This window comes from Falco punctatus (genome assembly GCF_963210335.1).
Source record: "Falco punctatus genome assembly, chromosome: 5".
Classification (NCBI taxonomy): Eukaryota; Metazoa; Chordata; class Aves; order Falconiformes; family Falconidae; genus Falco; species Falco punctatus.
The window spans coordinates 82,900,326-82,928,023 of record NC_137584.1 but is presented as its reverse complement, the minus strand read 5'-3'; the positions used below and the strand labels follow the sequence as shown (position 1 = coordinate 82,928,023).

The following is a 27,698-nucleotide window of genomic DNA, read 5'->3' as shown; positions in this document are numbered from 1 at the left end:
CTCTGTCCATCCGTGTAATCCTTGCAGGCAGCCTGGCTTAAGTGTTACAAACCCCGAACGCCGGGGAGGTAGGCAGCAGGCCCTGGGACGGTGACTGAAAGGCGGTCGCAGAGCTGGGGCGAGCCTTCACCAGCCAGGGCAGCGGGACCGGGGAGGCCTGAGGCCGCCACAGGGATGCCCGGAGGCCAGGGCACTCCCGCACCCTGTGTGCCGCCTCCTGGTTTCAAAAACTGGGGAGGTTATGCCAGACCTAGGGGCATGTGCGTGAAGCACGCAGGCATAAACATCGCCTGTGACATACTGGTGCCCCTGTCAAGAAATGAGTCGGTGCCCCGGCCGTGCCAGGGGAATTCCTGGCGAGGGCGAGAGCAGGGACATGGAGTCAGGGCACGTTACTGATTTATTCGCACACATGAAGCGGCCCTGACGGGAGCCGACCCAGCAGCATGCCGGGCAACCCGCGCTGCCAGGCATCTCAGCCAAGCGCCAGAGCCCAGCTCTGCAGCCGCAAAGCTCGCTCCAGGAATTTACTTGGAGCAAATATCGGAGCGTGAACCCTTCCCGCTGCTGGCACAGCCCTTCCCCTCCGCAGCCCTTCATCCTGAGAGGCACAGGGCCCTGCAGCCCGGCCTGGGGAGCGGCTCGCAGCGGGCAGGGGCCTGCAGCCGCTGGCAGCGATGCCAACGTGCACGCCGGGCACACCTGTAAGGGAGAGTGAGGGTGCCTGTAAGTGTTGACGTAAAAACCAGGGGTGGTGGGCTGAGGCGGCCCAGCCGTTAGGTGAGGGGCACCGGCCCGGTGGGCTTCGGGGCAGGTGGATGGCCAGGGGGAGGGCAGGCAGAAGGAGGGCAGGCAGGCGGGCAGGCGGGAGGACAGGCAGGCAGGCAGGCAGGAGGAGGGCCGCAGGCAGGCGGGCAGAGGGCGGGCAGAGGGCGGGCGGGCAGGCAGGAGCAGGCAGGCAGGCAGGCTGCCCGGCCGTGTGGCACCCGCGGGCGCACGCGCTTTCCCGCCCCGGCGCCGGGAGCGAGCGGAGCCGCCGGCCCCAGGCACCGCCGGTCCCCGCTCCCCGCGGCGCCTCCGCCGGCGCCCCCCGCCCCTCCCCGCCGTCGGGGGCGGAGCGTGCCGGCAGCGGGGCGGGTGACGCGCTACTGCCGGAGGCGCGCGCCCCTGCCCGGAGGGATTCCCTTCTCCCCGCCCCGCGCTGGGCCAGGCGGCGGCGCCGATTGGCTGGGGGTGCGCGCGTGACACCGCCCGCGCGTGACACCGCCCGCTGCCCGCCCGCGCGGCCGGTGGTGGCGGAGCGGCGGGAGCGGCGGAGACAGGTGGGGCGAGGGGCGGGGCGGGGCGGGGCGGGGCGGGCGCCGCGTTGCCCGGGCGACGGGGGCGGGCAGCGCGGCGGGGCGGGGCCGGGCTGGGCCGCGCCGGGCGGGACCCTCCCGCCATGGGCTGCCGGGACTCTGTCAGCGGGATAAGAGCGGAGCTGGCGGTCGGGCGCGCCGGTTCCGGCGGGGCGAGGAGTGGGTAAGGGTGGGGTGGGCGCCGCTGCGGCTGGGCTGGGGGGCACGCTCGCCTGGTGCTGTGGGGCCGGGCGGGAGGCAGGCGGCGTGGCGGGCGCAGGCCCCGCCGCCGGTTTCGGCGAAGGGGCGGGCCGCGGGCGGGAGCCGCGGTGCCTGGGCCGGGGCGGCCTGTTTGTCTGTCAGCCGTCGCCTGCCGCCTCGGCGGTGTGGGGATGCCCGCTGGCGGCTCCGGGAGGCGGAAGACGCGGCCGCCGGGGCCCGGGCCGGGGAGGCGGGAGGGGTGGGTGCGCGCCGAGGGCCCCCTCGCTGCCCAGGGGCCGGCTCCTGGTGTGAGCGGCGGGAGGGCCGCGGTGCTCCCGGGCGCCGGCTGCCTGAGGCGGCGGCCGGTGTGCGGCGGCGGCAGGGCCGCGGTGCCGCTCCCCAGCCTGTGCCCCCTGCTGTGCCCTGTGCGGGTGCGGCGGGGCTGTGCGGGGCCCCGCACGACGCCGCGCTGCCGGCCAGGCGTTTGTTGAAGGCAGCAGATAACAGCTGAAGAAAAGCAAATGTAGGCTGGTCACGGAAACGCGGTGACGTCCGTGGACGTGGAATACAACAGCTGCGGTGCTTCGGCACCTAAATAGCTTTTTTCTATTTATTTATTTTTTTTTAAAATCTGTTAAGAGGTCGACAGAGGAGCAATGAGAACTCCTCTAGGTATTCTTTGAGCATGGGGAGGATGTGTGAAGATACTCTTCCGAGGGAAAAAAAAAAATAAAATTAAGAATTGGACATTACATGGTATCCCTGAATGAACTAAAGAGGCTGCCTTTTGCTTACCTATACAGTGAGAGAGAAGGGAGGGAAAGCAGGTGCATCCCTGGATGTGAGAATAAAACTACTTGTGTAAAAGAAAGCAGAGCAACTGAAGAAACTCAGAAAGCAGGTCAGATGACTGAATGTGGTGGCCTAGGAGTTTGAAAAGCATCTTATGTGGTTATAAATGGGAACTAGCAGGAGAAGAAAATCTGGATGGGAGACTTCCCCCTTCCCCCCCCCCCCCCCCCCCCCCCCCCCCCCCCTTTCAGTTGTAGTGCCACATGAATCAGTAAGACTTCAATATAAGCATCTAGAGGAACTTGAAGTTAGTGTCACTGACAGAACTGTACTGTTGCCTGTGAGGTGGTGGGACAGCCTTTGACAGAAAAAACAGCAGGGAGATCAGTTTTAGTCGTGGGTATCACAAACTTACGCTAGGTAGCAGGAAGGAGATGTCTGGAACACTTGCCCTTCCCGAAGGGAGGATGTGAATTTGCTTGCTTGGACAAGAGACCGTGTCTGCGTGGAGCTTTTTATCGTAACGGGGCTAGGGCATGATCAGGAGTCAAGAAAATACTGAGTCTCCTCTTTGCCTTTAACTGTAGGCTCACAGCAGTAAGTGCAAAGAAGAAAGTATCTTAGCTATCTAAGAACATCTGTGGTTTAGGGGCTCTGAGTTTCTGGTAGAAGTTTAAAATAGAGTGAAGATTGAGAATACTTTCATATATTGTCATAGAAAAGAAAAAAATCAGCTTCTAGGGTATTTTATTTTATTCTTTTTTTCTTTTCTTCCTCATTGAGCTTTGGATAGAGAATCTTGCAAGCTAAAAGCAAGTGCCTTTCAGAGCCTTGCTTCTACAGGAAAAAAAAAATTAAGAATAAATGAGACCTCAGGAAGTCAGTCATCACTTGGTTTGTAAGACTGTATGCAGATTTCTTAAGAGGAGCTCTTTTCATGTCACTCCCTTCCTGCTTTCCCTCTGTCTTTCCCCTATTAGTTTTTCTACCATACTCAAAAGACAGCTTTCCATTAAAAATGTTTAATTGTAAGAAGTTTTTTCTGTTTAGTAACCATTAAATTCAGATTCTACTTAGAGGCTTCTTTTGCTTCTTCCTTTCTCTTAGTCCCTGGTAGGTTTTTCATGTGCTTCCAACATCAGTTTTCCATGCAGTGTAAGACAATAAGGAAAGCGATTGTAAGCATCTTGAACAATAACATAGGATCTGTTGGAAAGTAAGACACTTGATCTGTAAACATTAGAAAAGAGAAACTGCATTCCTAACACTTGCTGAAATTAAGTTACTGCTTTTATGTAGTTCTTTTTAAAGTTAAGCTCAAGGAGCATAAGCAAATATTATGCAATATGAACAAACGTTTCAGGAAGCTATCAGTTCTGTGTTATTGTCAGTGATTTCTTTAATAGACCATGGTGTGTCTGTATTAATACACAATTATACACCCTTGCAGCTTGCACAGGGATCTAATTCCCTTCATATTGGAAGAATTTTGCCATTGTCATGGTGGTGCCTTTTTAAATAAGATGATGCACATAGATGAATGCTGAAGCAAAACTGGTTTTGATACCTGTCTTTTGCGGGCAGAAGGGGGCAGAGGGAACGTAGGGTGAAATGATTATTTTGTAAGAGGATTCTGTTGCACTAGGGAACACTTGCTGTCCAGAACATGCTTGCATGTCCTCTGCGGGGTGAATTTAAGTTCTTTGGAGTGAACAGCTGTCATCAATGAGACCTCACTAATACCTGTTTTATTCCTTTTTGAGGAGATGTCAGGCTGCATGGGCTTCCTTAGTGAAGAACTGCAGTAGCTGTTGCCTGAGATGTCACTATTTAATATTGTTGATTCAACTTTAAGGTCATCTTTTCTGTTATGTTTGCTGGAAAAATGGATTAGAATGTTGGAAAAGGATTGTAATATGCAGTGGAGAGGGCTCTATGTATATATGTCTGGGATTACTTTGACTCTCACTTTCTTTTACAGTCCAGAGATGGTTGTGAGAATGTCAGTTGCTTTGGCAAATTATTGCTTGATGGAGAATCATAGGCCTTTAGACAGTAGCAAGTAATTGAGCTGGTGTCATCAGAGCTATCAGCCCCTGTGACAGCACCAATCTAGAGATGAGTTTTTTAGACTGGGACAAGATCAGGTAGAAGAGATTGGTGGGTGCTTCTGTTTTGTCACCTGGACTGATTTGTCTGAGCTGGCTAAGCTGATCGAGCAGCTTGTTACTGCTGAAGGGAGAGGTTGCCCTCCTGCCTTCTTCCCTTTGACAGTGACAACTGCCTGATCCCTCAACATGGCAATTCAACAACAACAAAAAAATCCAGCTGAAAAAACTAGTCATGAGTCGTGAGGTGGGCTGAGCTGTCTTGTGTAACAGCACCCTAGCTGCTCTTCCGAAGATGGGGGCTTTTGCTTGGACTCAGTAGCATGTCTGCTTCAGCTGTCATGGTCATTTCAGAAGATCTAATAAAGCAGCATTAGATCCAGATTTTATTTTCTTCTGTTCAGATTCAAGCGTTGCATTTGAACATGTCTTTCAGTGACTTGTTGAAGTTAGTGCATGGGAATGTCTTGCCTCTGGATAAAGCACTCTGTACAGAATTGATACTGGAATGTGGGAGAGGAAAGGAGAAAAAGATGCTGTGTGCAGTCCTGAAGCTTTTTTTTGCTGGTAGCTCTTCATGGTTCCTGTTTGCAGCCTGGGGTCTGATTAAAATCTCATTTTTCTGGCAAGTCAGGTTTTTTGGTACTAACTACTAGAACGGAAGTGTAAGTCTTGTTAGTGTGGCCTTTGGGTAACTGTGCTGTGACCTGTGTGAAGATATAGCTTAAATCTGATGCTGAGTATGAGAGCAAGACAGAAGAAAATTAAATGCTAATTCATTAGTTCATGTATGCTGAGGAAGGAATAGATACGTAATGCTGTAGTGAAGTCCTGGGGTAGTGCTGTATTTTGGTACCTGTAAGTTCTATTGTACCTTTGTTCTGGATATTTCTTTTAAGTTTCGCTAGGCTTTTTAGTCAGCACTGCACATTTCATTATCTTTCATGTTCTGTAGCTCGGATATTTTGTGGTTTCGGTCTATTACAAAAGAGCAGGGCTTCCATTCTTCTACTTCTCTGACTTCCTTAGCTCTCTTCTCCCCTGTAAATAACTCCCCACTGCCTGCTGTTACTGTGAGAGTGATTTTGCAACGGCCGCATAGTGGATAAGCGCTGAAAGGGTTGTCTTCTGCACTTCTGAGCTTGTATAGTTCACTGCAGGCATCTGGATCCTGCCCTGTGATGATTCTGTTTTGTGTGGGGTTTTTGAGCCATGTGGAGCTGAGGCACTGAGAGAATTATTTTAAGAGCTTTTCTGAGCATTCTGGATAATTTGCAAGGTGGGCAGTGGAAAGCAGAAGTGATAAATGGTGGTTTATGAGAGATGGTGGAAGACTAGTGCCTGTTAGACTGTGTTGGAGTGGTTGAGCAAGCATCTGACAATCTCAGAAAATCCTTACGTTTATATGTTCTTTGACCTCTCTTTCTGCACCCAGAAAATTGAGCTTTTTTGACTTCAGTTAAAAACATTGCCATGCTCCATGGAAAAGTAAGGGAGCATCAAATACTAAATATGAGGTGGGAGGAGAGAGTTCCTGCTGCTTCAGACTTCTAACAGTAGAGAAAAACCTTTCTGCTTTCCCAAGAGAAAAATGGGAAGATGAAATACCAGGAGAAATTACTGTCAGGTAGTGCCAAAAGCAAGGCTTCATTGGAAGCATTAATACAGATTTTAAATTTGTCCAGTTTTATTTCAGGAAACACCTGGCTTCCTCTATTCCTCTTTAGTATTGTGGAGGCATTTACTGAAAATTCATGTTCTTGGGGGGTGAGCAACTGATTTAGTTAGGCTTAATTCAGGGAAAGAGTGAATTATTAAGGAAAATGTGTAAGACAAGGAGATATTCCTGATAGTTCACAATTGCATTACAGGAGCTGATGGAAGTCCAGCAGTATACTTTTGTTATAATATTTTCAGTTGAAATTTGTCCATCCAGTTTTGGTTCAGTAATTCAGACACTGAAATAGCTTTAAAATTAACCAAAAAGTGCAAGTCTTTCTCTTTCCTATTCTCTTTCTATTGGAAAACAAGAGTTTAGTAATCCTAGTTTTAAAGAATTGAAATCAAACATTCTTATGGCTTGCCATAGAGAAAACAAAGCAAAAGCCCTAAACTGTGAAACTTTGTGTGCTACCCAAGGTGTGTATTTATCTTTCTATTACTTGCGTCTTTAAATTTTAAGGGGAGATTTGAGTCACTGAAGAGTGTGTAGTTTCATTCCAGTTTCAATTAACAAAAGATCAAAGGAAAGCAGAATTTCCTTTAAGTGTCTGGATATATAGATTAAATGCTGTGTTGGGCCTTTTTAACTCCAGAAGGTACTTCTAATTAATCTAGGCCTATTTTTAGAAGCCTAAATTACTTTAGTTACAGAGTCAGTTTGATTATTGGAGTTCTGCTAAATCCTTAGCATTTGCAGAAAAAAGGTATCATATGATGTTTGGTTACTGAACGTACGTAGCCTTCATCTGGCACACTTCATTCATCTCCCCAGCTGTGTCTCAGCAGTGTAAAATCTTGTTTGTGTGTGCATGTGTGATAAGATCCCTAAACTATAGGTGCTTTAAACGTAAAGTTTGTTATTTTTTGCATTGTGGGTGGATTTAGGGGTTTCTCCAGTGGTTCACAATTTTTTTTTTAGTATCTGCCTACCTAGTACTAGGTATACTGGGAAACTTCATATTCTTAGTCATTATTATTATGTATTAAATATATATGAAATTAAGTGTAATTATTGATTATAGTTTCTCTGTTGGAGTCCATACTGCTTGACTAATTTCAAGTCCTGTTTAAACTTTCACAAACGAAATAAAAATGCTAGCTGTTACTTGCATCTCTCCTGGAGAAAAGCTACCTGAAGTGAGATGTTACGTGAGTCATTTTGCCTGTAGTTTGCTTGATGGGTTGACTGGGTCTTCTGGGGCCAGTTCAGTGCAAGAGGGGTCAGTGCAGCTGGAACAAATGCCCCCTCTGCAGAAAAGCCTGGGAGAAATACAGGGTCTGCTTCCCTAAAGCAACCAAATCCGTTTGCACTTTGTGAAGAAGCTGGCAAACAGCTTAACAGGAATAACAGAGTATGAAACTCTCAGATATTTAAGTAAAAAAAAATTAATACCACCTTCAGAATTGCTACCTGCTGTCTTGTCTGCATCTGAGTACTGTAGAAAATATGGACTTCACTGACCAGTTTTAAAGCTCCAGAAGCAGAATTAGTCTTCTGCCCATTAATGACCTCTTCTTCCCTCTGATCATTGATCTTCCCCTCTTATTTATTTGCTCTTAGTGGGTACTTTAGACATGATGCCAAATTTTGTCTCAAGCATTTTACTTTCTCGTTTTAATCCTCTACTAAGCTTTCAGTTTCAGGAATATCCCTTCAGCCAGAGTGCTTCAAGATACTGCTCAACATTTTTTTTACCTCTTCTATTTCTCCTGAGTATCGGGTACAGTCTTATAAATTACAGAAAGATTTGTATGGCCCTCCAGATTGTGATTTGAGTGGTATATTTGTTGTTTAAAATAATCTCCAGGTAGATGTAGTGTGGTCACAACGACAACTTTTTTCCTGGTTGTACTGGAGACCACACGATCTGCCATACTGCAGATTAGTGTAAGAGGTATTCACAAAGTCTGCCTGGTCTGGTCTGTGTAGGATCACTACTGGAGAGACCCTGAACTTCTGATTTACTTTCTGTAGTAGACTGCTTCTGTTCTTTTACTCCACAAAGTCTGTGGAGATTAGTCTTGATCTTTAGATTTAGTCATTGTTTATTACTGTGTAGCCATGGCTGTCGAGGCTTGCTTTGTAGTCTGTTTGTGGGGATAAGTATGGAACTTAAAGCATGGAAGAAGACACTTAGGACTATTACTGGTATATATTTTAATTTGGCGAAATACTTGTTAGCACTGTGAGTAGTGCTTGGAACAGGTCTCGTGTGGGAGCTATGCCATTTCAACCTTTTCACTGCTGAATTTCTTTTGAAGAACAATTTACCGGTCTCTTTCATAGCTTATTTTCTGCATAGATTCTGCCTTGTGGTAGCATATTTGTCAGTTCCTTTCTGTAGTACCATGTGTTTCTTAAGGTGGTGTCCTCTGGCACTTTAGATAAGATCTGGAACAGATCCTTGTCTTCAGCTCTGCTAACAAAGCCTGTCTCTAGCATTTTTTTCTTGGTGTTGGTAACAGCTTTGTATTATTCAGTGCATTTTAGCCAGTTTCCGTGATAGCAAGCTATCTGTTTCTAGCACGGTTAATTTTGCAGTGATTATCTTTGAAGCCCACAGCTTTCCCTGCACCTATTCTAAGGAATCTTTACTCTCTATGCCTGCCGTGCACTGGTCTGCAATATGCAAATGTTAAATGAACTGGAATGGATTTCATGTGGCTAATAACTGTATTGTAGTTGCTGACTTTGGATAGTGTAAAACCACAAGCTAAGCATGAACTTGAGTATAGCACATGTACAGGGTTAATGCATTACTTGAGTGTAGGTGGTTGGTTGAGAGCCTGTCTTTTATTAGTGCTGTACTTTTTATCTTGTAGATGAATCATCTCTCATCTTTTAACTTGATTTCAGGCTCAACAAGAATGCATTCCCAGGTGTTTCATGTTGTTTGACTAAATAAAATTCCATGTTAAGTCACGAAGTTGTTCCAAAGCACTTGTGTGATATGCAGCTGGCCTGTGGGATTCCTTGCCATTAACACTGTCTCAGTGATGCTTCATCCAGACTCAAAAGGAGGAAACCGTTGATATCTGCTAACTTGTGAAGGGGATACAGACCTCCATAGTTCAAGGCAGAACCTCATAATTTGCTAAATTTTAGCAAGAACAACTTCTTTAGCATTGATCGCTTTATCTTTGTTGCCATCTTCTTAGAGAAACACACTTTTGGTATTGCATTGCTCTGTTCCATTGCGACAGCTCGCATTGGTCATTATCAGAGAGTGCTTCTTAAAACTTTGCACTAAAGACTACAAAAAATTGTGATCTAATAATTTTTTTCCAAAAAAGGGTCAGATATATTAATTGGGTATTTTTATGTGGAAAATATGCAATGACATAAAAGTAAAATATTCAGCTGGCAGAAAAATAGCACATCTTATTTTCCTTTCCCCTTTTGTACATGATGGTACATGTTATCGAAGTTTTTGATACTGTGTTGTATGAGTAGATAGTTGGCCTTTACTTCTAGTCCCCAAGGTAATAGTACTTTCCAACAAGTAAATATCAAACGCAAATAGGGTTTGCTCGTGCTATATGTATTAAATCTAACAAATTCACTTTTTAAGCATTCTGATATTACAGCGTTGTAATGAACTCTGCTTGTAAAAGCCCTGTCATGAATAAAACGGGTAGTACAAGTCAGGTTTTTTGCAAGTAGACTTCAAAATGAAGAACAAGTCATGATGTGAATACTTCACAATCAACTAGGGCAAGAAGTTGTAGTTTAGCTTAAATGTTGATTAAATGCTGTTTGTGTTTCACTGCTGTGAATGTTTCAGTAGCTTATGGTGCATCAAAAGTCACTGAATTGACTTTAATGAGACATTTTTAAAAATTACTCTCCTGACAAAGCAAACCAATTCACTAAGTTAAGCAAAGCTGTTGTACAGGATTATGCTAGGGATTTCATGTAAGGCATGGAAAGCTGTTGTCTATGTTCCACAAGGTATTACATTGAGCATTAGTTGTTCTCACACCACATTTGAAAGTGGAACTAGGGTGAGGGGGTGATGTTAACCCTCTCAATCTCTAAAGCTTGCTAGGTTTGAGCAGTGTGTAGTTTGGCCTCTACCATACTCTTGTACAGGTGCTGCTGCGTGTTCTCTCCCTGATTTGTGAGGCCCTGGTAAGCTGGGGCTGTTGCTGAAATTGTAAGTTTTACTACTACCTTTGTCATGATGGGTGTCAGAAGTAGAATATTCATTATAATCATGATGTTTATGGTTTTAACATTTGGAGTTAGACCTCTAAAATATCATACAAAGTGCAACTTCTATTTGTAGATCTCTGGTACATTGCATATATGTGGAAAAGTGCAGTTAGTTTGCATCTGAGCCAGCTTCCTTTTGGGGTACTCAGATGCTGCATCACTCGCTCTTTTCTTGCCAAGTTATCTCTTCTTGTTTCGGTAGTCCCTGTTTGGTTAACATTTTTAATGCAGTTTATTATATATTACTGTTGTTCTTGCCTTGGTTTCTGGTCACCTGTGTGTTGCTGCTAGTTGATTTTTTTAGTCAGTAGCAGTTTCTAATAAACTTGCTGTTTTGAGTTGATAGTCTCCATTGTCACTGTAGGACAAGCTTATACTCTTCAGGGCTGTTAGTAGATTTTCTGTTTAAGGGACTGACATCTGTCCGATACAGACTAATGAAATGACAAGTATACAGTAGAAATACTAAGGATGTATTAATCAGACTTCATTTAATGGAAGTAATGTCCTAAGATTACATCTTGGAGACTGTTGAACAGGAAAACTGAATTGTGGGTAAATGGGATTATTTTTTTTAGTTGTATGTAAACAAGAATATTGTATATATGTTAATTTGTTATACATTTGAGTTGGGCTTCTATCATTCATTCAGAGCTGCTGTTACCAAGAATTGTGCTACAGAAAAGTGAGATTCTAGAAATGGGCATGTTGGGGAGAGCAGACTTAAAACACTTACGGGCCAGAATATATCATGGGAACCACATTAAACTCTAGCAAATACATTTTAAGTTACCTTTGAAAAAATACACTTGCCAAACTAGGCAAGGGTAGTCTGGAACAGACTGTGTCCAAAGAAATTACCGATTAATTTCATTTCTTTAACTTTCAGAATTGTTGAGGCCTGAAAATACTGTGGCAAATGATAATTTGAGGGTAAGGAAGGGTTTGGGGTTTTTCTTCACTTACCTCACATTTGGTGTGGTGTACCACAGGTCTGGGTCTCCCTCAGAAGAATGACATCTCTGAAACTGTTTCTGAGAGGTTGACCTGCCTGTATGTGTAATGCTACTTTGTATCTCTAGTATACAAGGCCTGTAGCCTTGGGTGTATTTGCTAATTATAGCTTTGACTTGTTTACATATATATATATATATGAGATAGGTATTTTGGACAGTGCCTGTTTCTTTAATGTGGCCAAATCTAGCATGGCATTTGTCTGATCTTGTTTGCTTTTTTCCTTGGTATTCCTATTCTACAAACGGGAATGGCTAGTTTAGCCATCCATGTCACAGTGTTTCCTGACCATACACAATAAGAAAATGAGTATTTTTATTTAAGGACTACTTTTTCAGAAAGCGCAGATATAATTCCTTAAAATACTTTTTTCAATGTAAGATAAATGCTTTCACATCCACTTACAGGTAGAAATTTTCTGCTTCTCAGGTTCATGGATTAAATTTTGTTTTAATACCTAGGCAGCAGAACATAAGTAGACTACATGCTTTATAGGAGGCTTAAGATACCTGCCAGAATCAGGACTTTCAGACTTCAGGTATTGCAAGGCAAGCATCCCATGTAGGTGAGGTGAGTTAAATATACGTTTGATTTTACATAAGTAGTATTAGTAAGATTATACTCACGTAAATACACTTGCATATACAGCAACACCATTGCTATGAAGGTCTCAATGTACTTTTCAGTGTTCATGAAAATAATACTTTTTTACCATATTGTGAACTTGACACACTTTTCCCTGGTTAATTAAAAGGATAGTGCATGTGTTATCCAAAAGTGCTAAGTGTTTTTATTTTTAACTTTATTCTGGGGAGAGAGCCTCTGAACAACTTGTTTGGAAATTATGCTGATCTAATGGATTACACAGAAGACTAAAAGCTGGTTATTGAACTCCTTGAGGAAATAAAGGACTTTGTCAGAAGTGGAACTGTGCCAATAAAATTGATATCTACCCACAGTCTTATGATAAACTCTGTATGTTTTACAGAGGTTGCTTTTCAAGTGCAACCCAATGGCTGGAGCAACACTGCCTTAGTATGTTTTAATAGGTTGTCTGCTTCTGTAACTCTGAATAGTTAATAAATAGTAGCAAAGGACAGCAGAAAGTGTTTGAAAATGTATGTTAGGAGGTCTTCTGCAGAGCTCGAGTGTTGTCTCAAGTATGCCTGTTTTTAGAATGAGCAGAACCTGAAGTGTCTTGGTTTTGCTCTTGTTTGCTCATGGTTTTGACTATCAGAGTTGTTGGACGGTTAGCAAATGTTCACTGCCTTTTAGAAGCTACACTTTTGACTGATTGCCTTGCATTGGTAAAACAAGGCATCGAAGTGTCTCAAGCTTTCTGCTGATGCTCTGCTTGAATTTCAGGTTCCTGTTTTCTTAAAGGCTTGTGTGTGGCTCCTGGTGTGTAACCTATTTTGGCAATGTCAGCTGGGTATTTGTTTCTAGCCTGTTTGAAGTTTTGAATGATATCAAAAGGACAGAAAAGCAAGAATGCAGATTTTTGGCAATGCGTTAGTTTGAGGCTTTACTTACATATCACCACAAATACAGACCTCAAGGCAGCACTGCAGGGTATGTTCCAGTTTTGTTCCAGGCCATGCTGGATTCGTTTTTCTCTATCGCACTCTGTCGTGCTCTGCTTTCTTTCCTTCTCCAGCTTGCACAGGGGAATTAACCGTAGTATTCCCTTAGCTTTATTGTTAACACATTTCTTTAAACAGAAGACACTCAAATTTGGTGTCTGCTACCAACATAAACTTAATTTCTTAAATAAACCTGGCAATCTGTGCTACAATTGCAAAAGCCTATTATGGCCTGTCTCAGTGTTAATAACACGCCAGTGCTCTTCATTATCCCTGTTGTCCTCTGCTAACAGAAACTTGAGCTTAAACTGAAAGTTTTAACTCCAAAGTAAATTTGATTAATATCATTATATCAACAATTATTTCAATGTTAAAATCATTGAGGAGGTCACAAGCATGTTCTCCAGAACATAAATGTTAAGTAAAAGTGATGAGGCTGGGTTAAGTATTTGCTAAATGGCATGAATACATTTGTACCATTTATTGGCCAGTGGTGACTCAGATTTCCATATACTTTATTCTAGAGAATGGGTAAAAGGGCTACAAGTTCTGAACTGGAGGCCAGAAATAACTGGATTGTACAGTGGCTTACAGAAACTATGTTTTTTTCGAAGTGTTAACACCTAGTAAAAATGCAGCTTCATTGTATTCTGTACTCAAAAGGACTTGCAGTCATGCCATGCTTAATCAGTGTTTGTCTCTTAGAAACAGAAAATAAATAAATAAACAGCTTCCTGTAGCTCTGTTCTCTACTCCTCTTTGCATGATCTGTAAAATACCTTTTTGTAAGTTTATTTTTCTTATGAGACTGGCTATCATTCCTTTAGTGGAGTAAGATACTCGTACAACCTGGTGGACAAGATGGCTTTTATTGAAGGTGACAGTGAGTTGCAGGTGGCTCCTAGGTGCCATGTGTACGTTCTTAGGTACATTATTGCTTTGTTTTGCTCAGTCAGTCAAGCCTGACTATGCAGCTGTATGAACAGCACCCAGCAGTGTGTTCATTTTAGACTGGTATAACTATTTACTGATGAGCCATTTGAAGAAATTCATTGACATCTACTTCACAACAAATGGAGGTGATTGAAGTAGTTCTGGTTTTGCTAGTACTATAAAATTAACATTTTAACAACTTTTTTTAAAAAAGGCTGTGGGGAGGCAGGTTTTAGAGCACTAATTTGGGCTGCTCTGTGGAGACCACTACCACTCTCCTTTATTTTTGCTGTAGCACAACAGTTACTGAAAGTAATAATTTATATCAGTATTATGGTATTTTTACTTCATTTGGCTTAATACTGTATTTTATTACAATGCTGCTGTAGTAATTTAGTAATTACTACTTCTTACTGTATTATTGGAGATTCCAGGCCTTTCTGGACAATGCATTGCTGAAAAGATAACCAAGTAAAAGGCCCGGTTCACTCCCATCTCTATACAGAATACTAGCTCAACCCTAAGCTTTTGTTGCATTTTCTTCATTCCCCAATGTCAATGGTAATACTTGGTAATCATTAGCACTATATAAAGTTAGTTTATTCATGACTCACTACTCGAGACTGCTAAATTTGTCTTATTTTTAAGTTCCATCCTTTAAATTCTTTAAAGAATGATTTTGGCATTTTCTTTTAAAGGCTTAAAGTCCACTGAAGTAAGTACAAGGCGCTCCTGTACTTCAGGGTGCTCAGCTGGTGGTCAACTTAGTAGAAATGGAGAGAAGTTCGGAGAAAATACGAGTTACAAATGCAGGAAATAGATTTATACTACAACAGCAATTAAATAAGTCCCTTGAGAGCTTGTGTAGAAAGGGGCCAGAGGGCGGATGTGATACAGGTTGAATTATGAGGATGATGGAAAGATGGGAATGAAGAGGGCGGATTAGATGTGAATGTCAGATCATTCACGGTTAAGTGATATTTTTTTTAAAAAAAGCTTGTGGGTTTTTTCCTTTTAGAAATAAATATTATTTGTAGGGATAGGTTTTTTTGTAAAATGTGATAATCATATACTTGTAGTGTGAAATGAAATTTAAGAGTATGATTTGTTAAAAAATTTTTTAGGGCTAGCTATGTGAAGCCCTGACACATTGTGTATTCCAAAGCTGTTGGTGTCCTGTTGGGACTGTACGCAGCAGTGGTAAACTGAGATTCTGGTGGGTTTTTTCTGCTCTCTTATGGCTTAGTTCATATGTGATGTTTTAGGTTTGGGGCTTTTTCCTTGTTGAGGTGACCTGTCTGAAGAGAGCTGAAGGTACTCTAATTTACTACAGGTGTTTTGTGTAGCATCTGCTTCCATATTACCAGGCACCACAGCAGTTAAAGATGTGTCACTTGAAACAAAAGAAAAATTCTGCAGTAGAGTAGTTCCAACTTAAAGCAAATTGGCTGGCATACATTCTTGGAGTGAGGTGAAATGCTGTGCTGTGTAGGGTGTAGTATTGACGTACCACAATCTACAACGGAAGGGTGACAAGCAAGCTGAAACCTTAGAGGTGGGGGGTGGGTTTTGTAAAAACAGGGCATTTGCTATGTTACAGCATCAGCAGGGCAAGTCCTTATCGTTAACTTGAGTTCTTCTTGAAAATGCAATGTGCTTTTAGGTTCTCAGATCACTTGTCAGGAAACAAATATCAGATATACAGCTTTTTTGGACACTTCCTAAGTATTTCTCAGTTATCCTTGTATTGTTGTTCTTTGTCTCTAGCTTCAAGATGGGATGAATAAGGAGGTTATCTGAAACTGTTTCCAAAGACATTTGTGCTGTCAGTATGTTTTAGAACTTAATTGCAGAAAAAGTAGGTACAACTGAAAAAAGCAGCTAGCACTTGTTGGAACAAGGCCTTCTAAGATAAGTGTTTAATTATCTAGCATGGTATCACTTTACATTTTTCTTCTGCACTGTAGAATTGAGAGCATTTTAGTTCCTTACCTATTAAATATTTAATTCTTGCATTAAGAAGACATGCTTGATGTCTTTTTGCATTAGCATCCACAAAACAGTACTTTATGGTACCACTGATGTTGCAAATTAGCTTGTTTGCTACAAGTGGTAATAGATGTTAAATCCATGTAACTGCAAGCAACGCAGGAAACCTGGAGGCTGAAGTTTCAGATGGAAGGGCAGTAAACCGTGACGAACAGCAGATTGTTACATCTTCTAGTGGTCTGGTAAAACTGCAAACCCACTAGCTGCCGAAGCTATTCAGTTGGAACAAATTTTGAATGTTAGCTTTATCGGTAAGTTGGGTTTCTGTAAGGCTGTGGATGAGTTGTGTTGTTCCCAAGCATTCAAAGCGGGGGCAATTATTAGGAGCTTGCCTGGGGAACCTACAGTGTTTCTCTCCTTCCTTAAGGAGGTCGTTCATGTCATGGTTGTGCTCATTGCAATTTAAATTTAAAGTTGAAGTTTTTATTTACTTGCCACTGGAGAATACAAAAATAATGAATGTAATCTTTTTCTTCTTTCTCTTTCCTATCCTCATTTCTTCCCCCCCCTTAACTGTGGGTATAATATGTGTTTTCTGAGTGGTGACCTAGACCTCTGTAGTTGAATGTTTTTGAGGCAGTTCTTGGTAACCACCCTTTGCATTCCCATTGATAGCAAATGATTTTTTGTCTCTTGACCATGTCTAGACAATGAGGTTTTAATGTTTAGACGACCTTGCAACTGGAGCACCCCAGTTCTTGAATGCTTTAGTAAACATGGTTTGCACAGTTCATCTCTGTGTATGCCTGATGTGTCAGTGGATGTAACTTTTCAGAATTTTAGGGCTTTGTTAGAAACTGGACTCAGTTAAAATGTGTTTAGTGTCATAGAACACAAGTATTTTAACATTTCAAAAAAACCAAAGTTAGCAAAGGAAGACTGGTAAGTCCTGTTACCATTGAATGGCTAAGTAATTAGCACTTGAAGATTGAAAATGGTAGCAAGAAATGCTGAGAGGTTGTAGAAATAACCATTGCCTCTGCAATTATTGGTCTCTCTTACAGGAGACAGCAGAGAAAGTATTCAGCCAGTCAGATAAAAACACACATTAGAATTTAAAGCATATTTAAGGAGCTTTTCAATCTTGTTTAAGTAAATAAGAGTCTTTCAGGAGAATTTAAATAGCTTTTTCCTGTTTGTAGGTTTGATACACTCTAAAGATGTGAAGGGAAATGTAATAACTAGAAACCTGAAGTTTTAAAGTAAAACAATTACTAAACCTTTTGGCAGTTTAGCTTCAAGCAAGGAATATGGGATGCTGGGGCTTTATGGATGCATACTCTCAATAGCAATAATTTTCCCTGAATTGTTACAGAATCTTCGTGCCCTTTGTGCAGTGCACATGAAGACAGAGCTGGTGTATATTGCTTTGTTTTCCACTTTTTTTGCTGAAGCATGTGTTAGGGGTAACTGTCTTACTATTTCTGCCCATTCTGGAACAACTTGGGAGATTGCTTTTCCCTAATATGATCTTAGTCTTTTCTTCACACCTAATTACAGTTATAATGGGTAGTTTAAAGTATTTATCTTAGGGGGGGAAAAAAAGCAGTGCCTGTTCCGATCCTCTGTTAGGATTGGAGGGGGTTAGAGGGGTAGGGAAGAAGTAGTAACTCCTAAATTGCTTTAGTAGACTGTACCAAGCAGATACAATGCTGTTCCTCTCTGATATTACTAATTACATCTTCCCCAGCGCTTAATGTATTAAAGAGCATTTATCTGTCAGGACAAAATAGAAGGACAGTTTAAAATGCATCTATGTCAGCACCTGACTGCATAATTCAGTTTCTCATACTACCCATCACTTGTACCTAGAGCTGCAAGTGCTTCAGGTATTATGTATCGGGTAGTCATCACTAAAATTCGTACTGTTTCTAGAGAGAAATGTTTAAACTTGCATGACTAGCTCATTTTACATTTTAAAAGCTATTTAACTTTATTATGTTAACTTCCCTTATATGCACCAATTATTTTCTCTGTAATAGAATTTGTTGTGCACAATCATAAGCTAAAAGCGCAAACTAGAGCTTTGCAGCTCAAAACCACCCCCAAACCCAAGGATTCCTTAGAAACTTTAAATAGCTATCATAAAATGAGCTGTAAAACCAAAATAAATTGTCTATTAATAATTATGTGTTTTTCTCTTTTTAAAAACAGGTGATCCAAGGGTGATATTTCCAGCATATATTTGCTTTTTCTTCTAGATAGAGGATAAATGTGTTAAGTTGAAAAAGTAATTCTGGTAAGAATTTTCCTGTTACTTCTGGGGTGAATGTAATTATATGTATAAGTATTCAGTCTTGCCGCTAAAAGGAGTTTTCTGTGCCATTAGTGCTAGTGAACTTGCTCTTCCTTACAAGATTTTATATTTTACCTAATAACTGCATGTGTTTCTTGACCAAGCAGTATTAATCCACCCGTTATATTTAAATGTTATATTGGAAGCTATTTGGCTCTCTTTTTGCATGTTCTGTGCTTGGATATGATGAAAATATTTGACTTCTGAGCATTTTGCTTCAGCTGTTCATACAGAAATAAAAGGAATTAAATATGCCACAGTATGCATTAAGTGGATTTTATTTGGATTAAATGTTCTTGTTTCTATAGCAGCCATTACAGATTTTTGGTTTTGTTTTGCTTTCCTCAGTGATCCTCTGGAGTTTTCTACAGCTGAGTCTTGCATTTCTTGTCTCGTTTGATTTAAAAGTTGTTTTAAATGTTTCAACGTGTTCTAGTGCTGAGCAATGGAAGAATTCTGTGGCACAAGGGAAAACAGAAGTAATTTTTAGAAGATAAAGCAAATAGATGAAGTGTGTGAGTGCCTTGTGTGCATTATCTGAAGTAAAATCAATCAGTTTGAGAATCAGTACCGATGCTTTTGGTATTTTCTCCTGAACATGTGTACTAGAAGTGTATCTTGAATTAAGTACGCTGTAGCACTGAGTGCCATCCTCTCGGTTTTGCTTGAAGGAAAACACAGTGATAGCTGGTAAATCTAAAGCATTGTATTTCTGAAACTCCCACATTTATCTTAACTCATTATTTTTTTCCTTTTTTCCCCTTGAAACAGTCTGCATATTGTTAGAATACATAAGGTGGTAAAAGGTATAATGTGTTCAAATAAACTATTAAAGAACACTTTCTGTATAATGCTGCGTAAGAGCGGCCTGTTTTCCCCTTGTGCTTCAGCTGAAGCAGCAGGTGAAGGTTGAAGCTTGCATTCAGGTTACAAAGGAAAGCTTGAACAGTTGTTGGCTTTCATTTATGCAGTGGGAGGGAATGCTGTGTGTCATGGGCTTTTACCTGACAGATTTATAAAATGAGTTTTTGGGGTTGTGAGCTGTTAGCTAAAGTTTCACTGAAATTCTCTAAGCTCATCCTTCCCATTCCCTTGCACCCTGCATTGATACATGGATCCCTCAGTCCATGCTTTGGAGGTGTATGATACAGGGAAGGAATGCTCCTCTCTTCCCCTAGTCTTTTTTTTCCATAAGGAATGTATTTTCTGACAGATTTAATTTCTGTACTTACAGCTCAGACATGAGCAGTGCCAGTAACTCACTGGCACGGGAATTCTTGACTGATGTCAACAGACTGTGCAATGCAGTGGTACAGAGGGCAGAGGCCAAGGAAGATGAAGAGGAAGAAACTCATATGGCAGCACTGGGACAATACTTGGTTCAAGGCCGTGGGTTTATTTTACTTACCACACTGAACTCTACTATTGATCAGGTAATAGTTTTTTTTCTTACCTGGTTATAATTTTTGTATTGAGTTTTGACTGTGGGGATCTGTCTGGCTCGTGTTCTTCTTGGTGCTGGTTTTCTTAGAGTGTATTACTTAATTGTGAAGACTAGAAATTCAAAAGGATGCGTTGCAGTTGCATTCTGTCCTTCAGCAAAACCAGAAAAATAGCTAATCATAAACCTGTTTGCCAGTTGATATTGATGGTTGTTGAACTTCTGACAAGGTAAGGCGTGTATGAAGATGAAGCATAGTAGCTGGGTGGAAAGAGGCAGTAGGTTAGAATTTTCAAAAGAAATGAGTGTTTGCAGAACCTCCAGCACAAAGTGACAGTTCTGAGTTTGGGAAGGTCCTCCAGGTTTAAGGCAATAAAATAAAATACACACCCTTTTATTTTGAGTCATGAGATATATTTTTATTCCTTAACTTGTTCTTGAACATAATAAGAAATTTGTAACTTTAGCTCGAGAGAAAGAGAGATCAAGAGATCACTTCAGGTGATCAGTTTACACTATTTTTTATGTAAAGTCTAGCATGCACTCCTGTAGCTGCATATGTCCATTTTCTTCTCTTCTTTCTCTTTCTCCTCTCCGACACTACTGGATATGTACTAACCAACAGGTAGGATGGGATGCACGTTAGGTCTTTGTGCTTTGAAACTACAAATCCCAGTGTTTAAAAATAATGAGCCAAGTCAAACCTGGTTGAGTTTATTCAGCCCTTGTCCTGAGTGGGGTGAGCTGTTAATGTTGGTGAAATTCATCCTGGATGTTTGCTTTTCCTTAACGAGGTGACTTGTGCTAAGACTCTAGTCAGGTCTGCTGGCTTGGTTCTGGATTCCAGGAGGTGCACTGGCTAAACAGTAAATCTACAAGACTGCAATTATATGTAGTGGGTAAGAAAAATCCTTACTGCTTCTACAGCTGTGGGATTTTTTTTAGATGCCGCATGAGTTCTGCATAGTTGCTGTTAATAGAGGCTTCAGAACTAGAGCAGCTGGAAAAACAGCTGGCGCTCATGTCAGAAGAGAATGGGGGAGTCCATGTGCCTCTTCCAACAAAACCCTACTTCTGAAGTAGAAGAAGAAAAAAGCTTGTAGCATTCCTCATGCAACATCACAAATCAGCAATTGTTTTCTAAGGAAGTAGTGTTTTTTTTAAGAAGGTAGGGGAACAGGAATTTGCTGAGAGTCAAATTCTGGAAGTATACCACTGAAATTCAAAAAATTGATATTTTACTTTTACCATTCTTATTGTGCTTTGAATGCCCTATTGCTCATTCTCAGCGAGAGTAATTAGGAATGTGAATACCTTCAGTAGTAGAAGAGAGTTCAGAGAATGACTCTGAAAGAGCTTAGTTTTCAGGTCTAACTGTATTGTATCAATAGCTCTAGGGTTTTTTAAATGCCATTTAAATTAGAAGTCTCATCAGACAAATATTAACTATTTAGTGTATGGCTATCTATATATAAAACTGAATATATTTGTGTTATATATAACCATTTAAATTGCTTATCTCAATACATTTTAATTGCTACCATAAATTTTTGGAGAAGGATGTTGCTTCAGCTGCATATCCCTGAATGATGATAACTAACAAAATGCTCAAGTCAGCTTTTTGTGTTTGAAAATTCTTGATCTTTAGGACTGAAACAGTTCTGATAGTGCTGTCCATAGCACGCATAAGGGAATTGTGTTTGAATTCTGTGCCTTCTGCTGTTCCTCTCTGCATTGTATTTCTTACATGTATGAGTCTTAGAATATCAATAGGAGTGAGGCATTTTTTTAGTGGGGTTTTTTTTGTGTTTTTTAAGAGTAACCTTCCCTCTTTCCTCCCATATAACTTCACTTCTCTAATGTGAGTTGATAACATCAATTAATAAATGTAATCTTTTTTCATTTGCTTAAGGGTATCCCTTTGGAAAAAGTAGAAAACTTCCCATAAAGTGTGTTGAAGTTACGTTTTTGGAACGCAGAAGTTTCAGACTTGTCTTGGGCTCCATGTTGGCATTGTTTAACTAAACATGTTCCTTGCTTCTGACTTCTCTGGTTTTGTTCTTTGGGTGAGGAATTCCTTTAAGAGTGATTAGATGAGCTTTGTATAGAAACAATTGCAGAGGTGTAATAAATATCTTAGATGCTTTCTGATTGGCTCTAGTTAATGATTATAGATAGAACTCTTTGCAGTTAGGTCACTTTTTCAGCACATAAAACAGCAGGAGGGCATAGGGAACTGCATGTTGAATAGGCTTGCAAAATAAAGGTTAATCTATTTTAGAAGTAAAAAATGTTTTGTCTTTTGTGTTCTGCACATAGGAGCTGACATGTCGGGAAGAACTTCTCACCCTCCTCCTGTCACTTCTGCCATTGGTGTGGAAAATCCCTGTTCAAGAAGAAAAAGCAATAGGTATGTTTTAACACTTAGTGTTAAGGACCTAAAAAGAGCCTAGGAATCCCTTCCAAAGAGTGGCAGTTAATTGTAGTACATAACCCTCTTAACACAGAATGGAGATGTGGGTTCTGCAGAGAATTTAAACTCAAATACCAATGTTCTGTCAGCGTATGAGGAAGATCAAAACTGTACAGAGAAGGTAAAGTCTTTTGGTCAGTGTGAAAGGCAAAGCTCGCATTACTCTGCACCTGAACTTGATGGTGGTGAGACTTTTTTTCTTTTCAGATGATTTGGGGGGGAAAAGATATTTCAAAGAGTATGTGATAATTTAGCTAATGTGAAGTGTTCCATGATGAGTAGAAGGGGAAAACATACAGATTCTTCTTAAAAACAAAGTGATAACATGCTGACACTAGAGACACAATGGGACAGACTTTTTCTTCTGAAATTGAAGAAACGGGAAGTGGAGAACAAGCTTAAAGCCAACAACAGAGTATGAAAGAAGTGCAATGTTACCAGGGAGGCAGGCCCTGAAAAATAGAATAATACTGGATGATCAGCACTAGGCTGTGTTCCTTAGAACATACGACGTTCTGTGTCAGAAACTGATGTGCCAATTGAGGAATCAAATCACAAGGGTTCAACTGCCAAAGAGTCAGTTTAAAGTGAATGATGATACAAAATAAACTGTTCAGTACAAGAAGTGAACAGGAAATGGGAGCGATTTTTCCTTTGTTTCTTTGTTGGAGTTTGTTTTGTTTTGGCCTCTTGCATTTGTCTGATGTGTTCTTTTCCTTATTAGAGGATAAAATAAATAGGATGAAGTTACCTCTGTTTGAGAGGGTTCCTAAGGATTCTTACCTGAAGTTCTCCCAACGTTGTTTTTCTATTTTAAACCCCTGCAAATTGAAGGATTTTTTTAATGTTTGTCAAAGACTGAGAGTATCTTAAGTGCCAGTTTCATAGCACTCTTCTATAACAAACTTCCCTGCGTGCTCAGTTGCATCATTCTTTCATGCTCCTGGAAGCATGATTGAATTGAAGGAGTGATTTGGTTATCTTATGAGAGCTTAGTGACTTTTCCAGGGTTAGTTTAAAATACTGTTGTATATATAGGTTTTAAGACGTTCTGGGTTTGCACTCTACATAATGTACAGTGTCTACTTCTCCAAATTCCCTCTCATAGTGTCGGTGCAGTAAACATGATGTAGCCAGTTGTGCACTAAGAACTTTTTTCTTTTTTTGGGCTGACACAAATCCACCTGTATTAGGCAGCTTTTTCTTTGGTTGATGAAGTACTCCTGGTTAATTTCCTGCTTCCAAAGCAGGTGATGTTTCCTTAAGCATCACAATTATGACTTCATGGAACAGCAAGGCACAGTCCATGCTTGCACATGGAAGAATCTTTTCTTTCAGTTTGATTAATATTTGTGGCCATTGTGTAGGCTTTTAGGGTTTTGTATGGGGTGGGGGCTGTTATTGTTAACTATCAAATTTTTCTAAATACTGAACTTACTGGATGGTAGATACTTGCAGTTGTTTTACACTAGGTGTTTTACTGTCCAAAGCATCCAGATACAGTTCTGTCGCTGCTTAAAAATGATGATGGATTTAATCCAAGAACATACAGAGTTCAGCTGCTTGCTTTATCAACAACATGATCTGAGTTTACAGATACAAATGAACCAGTAGTACCTGCATTTTATTCCTCAAAATCTTCTTGCTGATTCAGTCAGATTTCAATTTTATATTTGCTATTTTATACTGTGTACTTGAAAGTGTTTTTTTGGTTTGGCTTTTGTGGGAATATTCAGCACCCTAAACATTATTCCTTTCCATCTCCCTCTTGCCCCTGAATATTTTAAAATTCATTACTTCTGTTTCTGCCTTTTGTGTTGGGAACAATTAATGCTGTTAATTAATGTTAAAGGCAGAGGTCTGTAAACTTGAAGATCTGCACTGTTTCTAAGCAGAGAAATTTTTTTTTCTATCAGAACTAATATGCTAACAAATCATGCATTCTAAGAGGACTGTGAGTTAATGCCCCCAGATCCTGTAGCAGCTGAGCTGCAAAAAGTGGCCAAGTTGAAAGACCACCTTTCCTCCCCTTAGATTTTTTTATTTTCACTTGTTGTGGGATAGGGCTGTTTGGCAGTAGGTATAGTGAGACTTTGAATATATCAAATGGTATATACAAAGTAAATATTGCTTAGAGTAAGTGTCTAAAAGTGCTTCCATAGCCAAGTAATAGAGGAGATCTCAGCTGGTATCCTGCTGATTCATAGTTTACTTTTGTATTAGTATGTCTTAAGTTATCCAAATTTAAATTGAACGTAACTGGAGGCTTGTGGCTATATTGTTTGTTTATATCCCATCTGTAACAATCCAAAAGGCTTTCAGACTAAGCTTTCTTACCATTGCTTACCAAAAGAGTCCTTTCATCTACCTTGATGCCATCATTTCTTAAGAGAATGGAAAAGCTGTGCCTAAAAAAAAGTTTTAGGAAACTTTCTAGCACATTCTTGTCTAACCCTAGTTAGAAAATGAGCTAATCTGTCTAGGAGTTGAAAATAGCCAGTATGGTTCCTAAACGTGAATTGTTGCTGGCTTTTTTTTAACACTGAAAATATCAGGCATAGGTATATGCAAAACCATGACCTATTAAGATATGAATGTTTCATATTTTTAAGCTGGAAGTATTAAACTGTAAATATTCCTGAATATTCTTTTAATGTTCCTTTTGTTATTCTGTTTCAACAGATTTTAATATACCCTTTACAGTAGACATATGCCTGACCAAAGAGAATAATTCAAGTTCTGTGAAATCTACTCAGGAAAAACTAGGCTTAGATGGAAGCACTCGTTCACCTCTTCAGACTTCTGTAAAACTAAATGCTCGATCTCGAAAAAGCGGACGTCTGCGCAAAACCACCCATCGTTACTCTGTGCGAGATGCAAGGCGATCTCAGCTGTCCACTTCAGATTCGGAAGGCAATTCTGATGACAAGACTACTGTAGTAACAAAACACAGACGCTCCCAGTTACTGCAGCCTTTTTTAACACATCCAGTTAGGGGCAGCTACCTTGTAGGGAGAAGTGATTGCCTACCTGCAGAAGCGGTACCAAATTCTAATTTTGATGCCCCAAATCCAGAAAGTTCCAGCAAAAATATTCCAGCACATGAGCTAAACCCAGGGATTCTGAATGAGCCAGTTGCAGGAACTGCTGAGAGCAACATGGATAACTCTCCTTTTGACTTATGCCGTGTCTTACTGTCTCTCCTAGAGAAAGTATGCAAATTTGACATTATGATGAATCACAGTTCTGCTCTTTCAGCTAGCGTGGTGCCCACTTTGACAGAGTTCTTGGCAGGATTTGGAGACTGTTGCAGTGTTAGTAACACAGAAAATGAAGTAGTTTCTGCAGGGTGGACAGAAGAACCTGTGGCTCTGATCCAAAGGATGCTCTTTCGAACAGTGCTGCATCTCATGTCTTTAGACATTAGCAATACAGAAACAATGCCTGACAATTTACGAAGAAACTTAACAGACTTACTCAAAGCAGCAGTAAAAATCAGAACTTGCTTGGGAAAGCAACCTGATCCTTTTGCTCCAGGATACAAGAAAACACTACAGCAGCCAGTTCAGGATGACTATGTATTTTCTAGGTATCATCACAGAGCCTTGCTTCTACCTGAGATCATAGAAGGGGTCTTGCAGATTTTGATCTGCTGCCTACAGAGTGCAGCCTCCAATCCATTCTACTTTAGCCAAGCTATAGATCTGGTTCATGAGTTCATACAGCATCAGGGCTTTAAGCTGTTTGAAGTTACAGTGCTTCAGATGGAATGGCTCTGTATGAAGAATGAGGGAGTAACGGGGGAAGCCTCAGAGCATCTGAAAGCCCTAATCAACAGCATCATGAAAATAATCAGCACTGTCAAAAAAGTGAAATCAGAGCAGCTTCATCAATCAATGTGTACGAGAAAGCGGCACAGACGGTGTGAGTACTCTCACTTCATGCATCACCACAGAGATCTCTCTGGGCTCTCTGTATCTACTTTTAAAAACCAGGGTTCCAAAGACCCCTTTGAAACTGCTGATGGAGAAATTCATTATCCTGACAGATGCTGTTGCATTGCTGTTTGTGCACACCAGTGTTTGCACTTGTTGCAGCAAGTTTCTCTGAGCAATACCTGTGTTCAGATTCTCTCGGGTGTACATAATGTAGGAATATGTTGTTGTATGGATCCGAAGTCTGTGATTGTCCCGTTGCTTCATGCCTCCAAGTTACCAATATTAAAAAACTTTCAACAGCACATACTGAACATCCTTAACAAGTTTATATTGGATCAGCTGGGTGGAGCAGAAGTTTCTCCAAAAATTATACAGGCGTCCTGCAATATATGTACTGTAGACTGTGATCAACTTGCTCAGCTGGAAGATGCCTTGCAGGGCAGCACTAGTGACACTGGTCTTGCATCTAGTTCCTCTTGCAGAGTTCAGGGAATTCTGCCTAGCACTGGATCTGAAGATATGTTGTTGAGATGGCATGCACTGGAGGCTTATCAGGACATTGTTTTTGAAGAAGACAAAGTACGCGGCATGCAGATTGCAAGCCATATTTGCCACTTAATTCAAAAGGGAAATGCAGTTGTCCAATGGAAACTATATAACTGTATTTATAACCCTGTGCTTCAGAGAGGTGTTGAGCTAGCTTGCCATGCTCAACAACTTGGACAAACAACAGCTGATAAACACACACGTAGTTACCATAGCCAGTATTTGCCTTCTGAAGTACTTCAGATTTATTTGCAGACGCTCCCTGTGTTGCTTAAATCCAGGTTGGTTGATTTTCTGTTTATTAATGGAAAACATGCTAATAACATGGAGAGCTTTTTAGATATGTTACTGATCAGAACAGTTTTATTTGGGCTGTAGGCAGCACTTGGATATCACAGGGGTGGCAAAAAGGTAAATGCTTGAATAACGTAAGATGTAATCCTAGATTCATAAACCACAGAAAGTGAGGGCTCTTTACTGATGGATTAGGCCTTTACCAAACCAAAATGTGTAGAAACAAATAAAAATCTTTGTACAATGTGACATGCTCTTTTCCTCTTGATTCCTCATGCTAAAGTGAGTCAGGAATGTTGTACAGATTGACATGTCACTGTTCTGTGGGGATAGTTTCCTGATTTGTTTCCCTTTCCCTTCTAGAATGGTCTTCTTAGAAACCAACCACCTTTCAAAAATAAGGCTTGAGAGGTTTACTTGCTTAAGTTTCTTAATGTTACTTGTGTAAGTTTCCTAATTTACAAAATTCTGTTCATTTAATCATAGGGGTTTTTTTAAAAGGAAACAAACGCACAAACATTCTTCCAAGGCATGAAATGGAAAATTTTCTATTTATGAGTGAATTGATGAAATAGTTGTGTAATACAATATATGGAAGCTTATTCAAAATATGAATGTGTCCTTTTGTGCAAGAAAGGTTTCTGATTTTTTCTGTTGGAGTCCTGATGAACGGAAGTGAATTTATTAGGGTTATCTGAGGCAATTGAAAAGAATAGATAAGTATTCCAGGTCATGCAAACGATAGTCTTAATATT

The 27,698-nt window shown here is 40.9% G+C and overlaps 1 protein-coding gene across 2 annotated transcripts in view; it reads left to right on the top strand.

Moving 5' to 3' along the window:
* The first annotated feature begins 1,385 nt into the window (after positions 1-1,385).
* Positions 1,386-27,698, top strand: part of LYST (lysosomal trafficking regulator) — an 87,008-nt gene continuing 60,695 nt past the window's right edge. The window contains exons 1-5 of one of the 2 annotated variants that reach the window (XM_080388906.1): positions 1,386-1,521; positions 18,110-18,194; positions 19,486-19,684; positions 22,012-22,102; positions 24,848-26,930. In XM_080388906.1, coding sequence (XP_080245032.1) covers positions 19,493-19,684; positions 22,012-22,102; positions 24,848-26,930 — 2,366 coding nt within the window. In that variant the 5' untranslated portion in view covers positions 1,386-1,521; positions 18,110-18,194; positions 19,486-19,492. Of the gene's footprint in view, positions 1,522-18,109; positions 18,195-19,485; positions 19,685-22,011; positions 22,103-24,847; positions 26,931-27,698 lie in introns of those variants that run through there. The other variant, XM_080388907.1, reaches the window with a different exon arrangement.